This window comes from Juglans microcarpa x Juglans regia, chromosome 3D (assembly GCF_004785595.1).
Source record: "Juglans microcarpa x Juglans regia isolate MS1-56 chromosome 3D, Jm3101_v1.0, whole genome shotgun sequence".
NCBI classification, from domain to species: Eukaryota; Viridiplantae; Streptophyta; class Magnoliopsida; order Fagales; family Juglandaceae; genus Juglans; species Juglans microcarpa x Juglans regia.
This window is the reverse complement of record NC_054598.1, coordinates 22,037,328-22,045,991: the sequence shown is the minus strand read 5'-3', so window position 1 is coordinate 22,045,991 and position 8,664 is coordinate 22,037,328. Positions and strand designations below refer to the sequence as shown.

The window sequence follows — 8,664 nt, the reverse complement described above, 5'->3', positions numbered from 1 at the left end:
TTTAGGTGTCTGCGAGTGTATCTGCGGAGAAGGTTCTCGACGGAAGGGATCTAAGGTGCTCGGAAGGTGGTCTCTGAGAAGGGGAGTGGGTGAGCAATGGAGGTTTTGGAAGATAAATGGAAGAAACTAAGGCTACTGGAAGAGGAGGTCTCTGATATTATAATAGAAGATAATGTCTCTGAGGAATTGAGGTACAAGGAGCAAAGAAGCTTAGTGGGAAGAATGGTTTCGTCCAGAACCATTAGCAGGGAGGCATTGGAGGCAACAATGGCGAAGATATGGAGAATCAACAAGGCAGCTAAGTTCATGAAGGTTAGTATGAACATCTTTGTCCTAGTTTTTGAAAACCAAGAGGATAAGCTAAGAGTTTGGGCAGGAAGGCCCTGGCTCTTTGATAACAATATGTTAGCATTGAGGGAGTTTGAGGCTCATATTCCTCTGCATCGCATAAGTTTTGACCATGAAAGCTTCTGGATCAGAATGCATAACCTGCCTTTATCATGCATGACAAAAGAAAGAGGAGTACAGATTGGTAGTACTGTTGGTAAGGTTGAGGAAGTGGATGTTCAGGATGATGGTTATGGATGGGGGAGTTATCTGAGGGTTCGGGTTTATATGAACTTGACTCAGCCTTTGGCAAGAGATCGTACTCTGGAGGTAAAGGGAGAGAGTGTCTGGGTCCCTTTTAGCTATGAGAAAATGCCACGCATCTGTTTTTCCTGTGGATGCATTGTTCACTGGACAAATGGATGTTGTAGCGTATTGGAAGATTCAGAAAACAAGGAAGTGCAATATGGTGCATGGCTGAGGGCTACTCAGTTTCAAAGGGTTAAGAATTCTAGTAATTTTTTCAGAAGGGAAGAGGGGGGTTAAAGAATTGGAGGAGGGAAGATACTAGGCAGTCTCAAGGTCAGGAAAGTAGAGAAAATAAAGATGAAGAGGGGGTTAGAGATGGAGATGGAGGCAAGGGGGAAAAACTGAGAGGTGAGTAAGAGAGAAAAGATGATATTTCAGAAAGCTCTAATAATGTGAGGGAAGGGGAGTTTATTCCTACTACTAATAAAGAGGAGGTGAATATGAATGCAAGGATAGGGCAAAATCATGTAAAGAAAGATATGATAGAACTGTTTGAGGTGGAGCTGAGAGAGTAGTGAGTTTTTCAAGCAAGTGGTATGAGCATTGAAAATAGGGAGAGAGAGCCAAGTTCTATTGAGGATACAGTTCAGAATAAGAGTTGGAAGAGAGCTGAGCAAACCATAAAAAAAGGAACATGGAAGAGAAAAGCAAGGAAAGAAGGATTATTCAGCAGTTATTATTGTAAATAAAAAGAGGAATGACGAATCTGTCTTAGAAGGAAAGGAAAGTGGGAAAAAAAGAGAAAAAGGGAAATCAAGTAGTGGTGCAGAGGGAGAAGACAGTGTGGTTGAAGTGGCGGAAGCTGAGTTTCAACCCCGCCATGCATTATGAAAATCAAGTTGGAACTGCCAAGGATTGGAGAATCCTCAAACAGTTCAAGATCTCTGCATTATGGCAGAGAAAAATAAACCCAGCTTGGTTTTCATCATGGAATCCAAGATTAGAAGTAAAAGGATTGAGTGTCTAAAGAAGAGGTTCGATTGTGAGGGCTGTTTTACTGTGGACCCAGTGGGAAAAAAGGGTGGTTTTGCATTATTTTGGAATATTAATGTGGGAATAGAAATTGTGAATTATTCTCAAAGGCATATTAATGCTCGGATTTGGGATGAAGGGGTTGACAAACGATGGTTGCTAACTTGTTACTATGGTTGCTTGAAACAACTAAAAGGAAGGAATCATGGAACTTGTTGAAATCTTTTAAACCACAAACTCAGGTTGGGAGCTGCGTTGTGGGGGATTTCAATGAAATCCTTGTTAACAGTGAAAAAGAAGGGAGAAGAGTTAGACCTGAGAGTCAGATGACTTTATTTAGGGAGGCTCTCAATGTTGGGAACCTTTATGACTTGGGTTGGAAGGTTGACAAATTCACATGGTGCAATCTGCATGGTGATGAATCATTTACCAAGCAAAGGTTAGATAGGGCTATTGCAAATCCTGTATGGAGAGAGGTGTATAAGGAGTCATGGGTTGAAGTTTTGGTGGTTAGCTCTTTTGACCATAAATCTTTGTTAGTTCACTTACAGAAGCAAAAGAAGCTGAAGGGGTTAAGAGGATATCATTTAAGTATGAGGCAAGTTGGGCTTTAGAAGATGATTGTGAACTGGTTTTAAAGACAGCAAGAAAGAAGGAAGTCGTGGGGAGGAATCCCTCAAACAAGGTGGTGAAGTTACTGGATAATAGTAAAGCAGTTTTTCAGAAGTGGAGCAAAAAGCTAAGTAATGAAGGAAAAAATGAAAGTGAGAAAAAATCAAGACTACTGTAGAGGCTACAAGAGGATGAAAATAGTAGTAATGCACTTGAGATAAGAAGAGTGAAGGAAGAATTGAACCTGTTGTTGGATAAAGAAGATTTGAGGTGGCGACAGAGGGCAAAGACAAATTGGTATAAGCTTGGAGATAGAAATACAAAATATTTCCATGCTTGTGCCAACCAAAGGAAAAAATGAATCTTATTAAAGAAGTGATGAATGAAAGCAATAGGAGAGTTACTGGGCATGAAGAAATTGAGAAAACTTTCAGAAAGTACTTTATGAAACTTTTTTAGACAAACAATCCAAATAGAGTGGATTTGGAGGACTGTATTGGAGGCATTGAAGCAAAGGTTATCTCAAACATGAATGATTGGATCTCGAGGAGCTTTTCAAGGGAGGAGGTGGAAGAGGCAGTTAAGCAAATGGGACCCTTAAAGTCCCCGGGTCCAGATGGGTTTGGAGCCTTTTTTTTCCAAAATCATTGGAAGGTGGTAGCTGAGGAAGTGTGTCAGGCAACCTTACCTGTTCTAAATGGTAACTCTATGGACTTTGCTCTTAATTATACTTTCATTGCTTTGATTCCTAAAGTGAAAGACCCTAAGATGGTTAGTGATTTTAGACCCATCAGTCTCTATAATGTCATTTATAAAATTGTATCAAAAACCATCACTAACGATTCAAGAAAGTGTTACCAAATATCATTTCTCCCACTCAAAGTGCTTTTCTACCGGGAAGAATGATAAGTGACAGCATTATGATAGCATATGAAATGTTACATTCCATGAAAACAAGGAAGAAGGGGAGGGTGGGAAGTATGGCCATCAAGTTGGACATGTCCAAGACCTATGATCGAATAGAATGGAAGTTCTTAAAGGTAGTAATGTTAAGGCCTAGTTTCTGTGAGAAATGGGTAAAGCTCATCATGAAATGTGTGTGCTCAGTAACTTTTTCAGTGCTGATTAATGGAAAGGTAGGTCACATTTTTAAGCCTTCAAGAGGGTTAAGGCAGGGTGATCCTTTGTCACCTTACCTTTTTATCCTTTGTGCTGAGGGGCTGAGCTCAATGCTTAACTGCTATGAGAAACAGAATTTGATTAGAGGTGTGCAAGTGACTCGAGGGGGGACAAGTATCAATCATCTCCTCTTTGCAGATGATTTTATACTATTTGGAAGAGGCAAATTGGAAGAATGGGATAAGATTCAAGAGTTGTTAAACAAATATGAACAAGCCTCAGGACAGTTTCTGAACAAAAGGAAGACATCTATCTTTTTCAGTAGCAACACCAAGGAGGAAGATAAGAGAAGGATTATGGCTGCTAGGGCTTCTGTTGTTTGTGGTAGTTATGAGAGATATCTAGGTCTTCCAGCTCTGGTAGGAAGATCTAAATACAACTCTTTTAGAGTCTTAAAAGATAGGGTCTGGCAGAGGATTTCCAGCTGGAAAAATAGCTTTCTTTGACAAGCTAGAAAAGAAGTATTGATAAAGGCTGTACTTCAATCCATCCCTACATATACCATGAGCGTGTTCAAGCTTCCTGCGAAGTTGTGCAAGGATATGAATGGGTTATTTTCTAAATTCTGGTGGAGGAAACAACATAAGGATGGGGGTATCCAATGGAAGAAATGGGAATATTTGGGATTGCAAAAAGGAAAGGGAGGCCTGGGATTTAGGGACTTGGAGAGCTTTAATTTAGCTCTCTTAACAAAGCAGGGATGGAGGCTTCTTAAATATCCTGATTCTCTAGCAGCTATGGTTTTTAAGGAGAAGTATTTTGGGCAATCAAATTTATTGGAGGCAAAACTTGGCTATCAACCCTCATTTATATGGAGGAGCATTTGGTCTGTAAGAGATCTGCTTCATGAAGGCTTAAAGTGGAGAGTGGGGGATGGGAGTAAGATTCAGATTTGGGGCTCTAAATGGTTGCCAACTCCATCATCCTTTTCAGTTTAGTCAGCAATGTCTGTACAGAGGGGAGATTCAAAGGTGGAAGATTTGATTGACAAACAAAATAGGGTATGGGATGAAGGAAGAGTGAGATCCATTTTTTCAAGTGAAGAGACTGAGCAAATTCTCAATATTCCCTTAGGTAGAGGAAATGTACAAGATAAGATAATATGGGGTCCATCAAAGAAAGGGGTTTTTACTGTCAGCAGTGCATATTATTTGCAACTTGAAAGACTGAGAAGTAGAAAAGGTTCATGTTCAGATGCAGAAATGGAAGATAAGAGATGAAGGAATATTTGGGATCTAGAAGTTCCAGGAGTGTTCAAGTTGTTTTTATGTAAAGCAAGAAATAATTTGCTTCCCACCAAGAAGAACTTATTCAAAAGGAAAATAGTGCAGGACCAAAGTTGCCCCATTTGTTTTGCAGAAGAAGAATCAGTCATGCATGCTCTTTGGGAGTGCACAATAGCAAACGATATATGGGCTGATGAGAGAAGCATAGTACAAAAATTGAGCTGTAAGGAGGTTGACTTTATGCAGCAGTGGGAGAAATTGATGGCAAGATTAAATATGTCACAGCTTGAAGATATGGCAGTCATATTCAGAAGAGTGTGGTTTAGGAGGAATGAAAGTGTATTCGAGGAGAAATTCTCTTGTCCTAGGAAAATCCTTAATTCAGCTAAAGTATGGCTTGATGAGTATAGGAATTCACAAAGGGCACAGAGGTAGGATGATCATCCATCAAATGCAGACGGTAACAAACACAAATGACAAAAACCAGAGGTTGATTTCGTGAAGGTTAACTGGGATACATCATTAGATTTAAAGAGAAAGAGAATGGGAGTGAGAATTATGATTAGAGATGAGAAGGGAGAGGCAATGGTGGCTATTTGTGATTAGAGGAAGCATGTTCAAGATCCATCAATGGTAGAATGTCATGCACTCTGGAAGGCATTGGAGTTGTGTAATGAGTTGAACATTCAAAAGGTTATGTTTGAAGGAGATGTCGAGGCTATTGTTACAACTATTAACAGTGAGGAGGAAGATCTGTCCAGTGTTGGTTCTTTAGTTGAAGATATACGTTCAGTGTTCAAAAATAGACCAAATTGGTCTTTACATTTTGCATATAGAGAAAAAAATATAGTGGCTCACACACTAGCTAAGGAAACTTTGAAGTTAGTAGAAGCTAAGATATGGATTGAAAAAATTCCAGTTTTTATTGTAAACTGCCTGGAAAAATATAAACTTTGTATTACTTAAAGTTTGATCAATGAAGTATTGAGGTTTATTTCAAAAAAAAAAGAAGTATCAGTTTTGCAATCTAAGAGCTCGGTTTTCAAATTTTGCAAAATTGATATTTGTATTTTAAGAAATTCGCACTTGGATAACTCGTCAAGAGTTATACAAGATACAATTTTAGAGTGTGCAAGTCTCGCGTACTTATTTTGAAAAAAAGTAGGGTCTATTATTAAAAATAATTTTTTTTTCATGTGAGTCACAATTATCCACTTTTTTCAAAGGCACGAGACTTGTACACTCTAGGATTGCAAATATTATTTCTCGTCCGTCAATCTCTTGTTAGAGCATTCACAACCCGTTCTCTATATCTCCAAAATCCCCAAATTTTAGGGAAAAATATGGGGTTTTTGCCCAAACCCCTCCCCATTCCATTCCCCATTTTGTGGTGAATGGATGGGGATGCTATAGTGTATCCCCAAATATGGGGATCGACTGTTCCTTCCAAACCGAAATTGTTGGTTGGTTTCTGGGTTCCCTTCCGCGTCCCCTTCCTTCGACTGTTGGCTGCGTTCGTGGTTTTGGCCCCTCCCTCGCACCACGGCCACCATCGACGACCTCATCTCCATCCTCTCATCACTATAAGTCCAATCCCTTCCCTCACATTCAGTTTCCCTAATCTCATAGGTTCCCCTATGCCCATTATGTAGTCACGACTGTTCGGCTTCCCCCATGGAGAACTCTCCTCCATCTGCGATCTTCCATGGCTGTCTACACCGAGGTTCTCTACCCCATTTGACCCCCAATACGGTTCCTCCATGGCTGGATTTTGAGATCTAGGTTTTTAAAAAGAAAAACCCTAGAGTTCTCACGGGTTACCTATATGGGTTCGATTTGTGCATTTTTCTTATTGGAAATGGGTATTACTGCTATGTCCACTGAGATTATTCGTGTTCTGTTTGGTTTGATTACTATGTGATGTTTCGATTGATGCAAGGACTGGTCTGTACACCCACGGGTTGGTCTGTGCAGATCTATTGCTATGTTCTGTTTGCATGCTTCGTGTGTGTTTCAATGGTATGTGCTGTTTCAATGTCCTTGTGCTCTGTCAATGCTTATTTGTTGTTTGAATGCTATGTGATGTGTCATTGCTTTGGTTTGGTCTATGCAAACCCATTGCTATGTTCTGTTTCAATGTTGTGTTATGTTTCGATGCCATTGTGCTCTGTCAATGCTTATTTGTTGTTTGAATGCTATGTGCTGTGTCATTGCTTTGGGTTGGTCTGTGCAAACCCATTGCTATGGTCTCTTTCAATGATGTGTTATGTTTCAATTTTTTGGGTTCTTCTGTACAAATCCATTACTATGTTCTTTTTCAATGATATGTGATGTTTCAATGCCCTTGTGCTCTGCCCGATGCTTATTTGTTGTTTGAATGCTATGTACCTTGTCATTGCTTTGGGTTGGTCTGTACAGACCCATTGCTATGATCTGTTTCAATGCTGTGTCAATGTTTTGGGTTGATCTGTGCAGACCCATTGCTATGTTTGTTTCAATGATGTGTTATGTTTCAATGCCATGTGTTGTGTCAATGCTTTGGGTTGGTCTGTGCACGCTCATTGCTATGTTCTGTTTCAATGTTGTGTTATGTGCTTATTTGTTGTTTCAATGCTATGTATTGTGTCAATATTTATTTGTTGTACCAAACGTACTATGTGTTGTGTCATTGTAGAATGGGCTGCGAATGCTCTTATGTGTTGTTTCAACGCAATGGGTTATTTCAATACTATGTGTTGTGTTTTAATGCTATTTGTTGTGTCAATGCTTTAGGTTGGTCTGTGTAGACTCATTGCTATGTTCTGTTTCAATGTTGTGTTATGTTTCAATGCCCTTGTGCTCTGTCTCAATGTTGTGTTATATGTTATGTCATTGCTTATGTGCTGTGTCAAGTCTTATTTGTTGTTTCAATGCTAATGGTTAATTGTTTATAACTTTATACCAGGAAATGGGTTTTCATAGACCAACCCAAAGCATTGAAACAAAACATAGCATTGAAACAACACATAGCAATTTGTATACTTTGGGGGTTAATTCACAAGTGTTAGTAGAGCTCGATCCATATGGCGAGGTAATCCTAACCATGATGGCTATCAAACATTCTGTGATTTTTTTCACAAAAGGCAATTGGGGTTAAGGTTTTGCAGTCATTTTGTAATATATTTCTAATTTTGTTGTGATAGAAAAGTAATGTGCCTCACCTAATGCATGCAACCATGGTATAAGACTTGTGATCAAGAAGTAATGTGCCTCACCTAACCTTTGTTGGATTACCTTCATTGGCTGTGATGATGACAAATCCAAGATGGTGACACAGGAAATTTGGTTAGCTCCTCCATGGCATGGTAATCCGGACTGCCAATAAGTTGTGGCAAACGGTTTTGCAGCCATTGGAGGGTGCCAAATTTCCAACATGGTACCGCTTGGTTCCTGAGTTGCCTACAAAATCACCCCAAATTTTGTTGTTACGTGTCTAACATTTATATCGAATTTTGTGTGTGTATATTTTTTTAGATATGGATTCACAAGACCCTAAACATATGTACTTCACCAACCTCCTAAGTCAAGATCCTCAACTCGACCCCACTTATAGTGGTCAAAGTGGACAGTCTCCTACGACTGTTGATGACTCTTCACCCATATCCCATAACAATTCTCTTGACGTAAGGAAAGTAGCCAGGGGTGCGAACTTCACCCCCGAAGAAGACAAGTTACTTGACTCCACATGGCTTAATTGTAGCCTTGATGTCATTGTTGAAACAGACCAAAAACACTCCCAACTTTGGGAAAAAAAATTTTGAATACTTCTAGCAGTTTAAACAAACCACAAATGATTGAATCATAAAGTCTTTAATACATCGGTGGTCGTCCATTTAAAAGGCAACAAACAAATTTTGTCCGAAATTAGCCCAGGTTAAAGGGTTGAATCAAAGTGGCATGACCGAGTAAGACAAGGAAGAATATCGATACTTTTACTTGTTTTACATAGCAATTTATTTTTATCTCAATTGATTTAATTGTCTTCTTTTGTTTACATGCA

The 8,664-nt window shown here is 39.3% G+C and overlaps 2 protein-coding genes across 2 annotated transcripts; both read left to right on the top strand.

Annotated features, from left to right (window-relative positions):
* Nucleotides 1-96: 96 nt before the first annotated feature.
* LOC121255138 (uncharacterized protein At4g02000-like) lies at nucleotides 97-873 on the top strand. The gene has a single exon (XM_041155418.1). It carries the CDS (start codon nucleotides 97-99, stop codon nucleotides 871-873), a length of 777 nt encoding a protein of 258 aa, XP_041011352.1.
* A 3,029-nt stretch (nucleotides 874-3,902) lies between these two features.
* On the top strand, nucleotides 3,903-4,337 carry LOC121255137 (uncharacterized mitochondrial protein AtMg00310-like). The gene has a single exon (XM_041155417.1). It carries the CDS (start codon nucleotides 3,903-3,905, stop codon nucleotides 4,335-4,337), a length of 435 nt encoding a protein of 144 aa, XP_041011351.1.
* The last annotated feature ends 4,327 nt before the right edge of the window (nucleotides 4,338-8,664 follow it).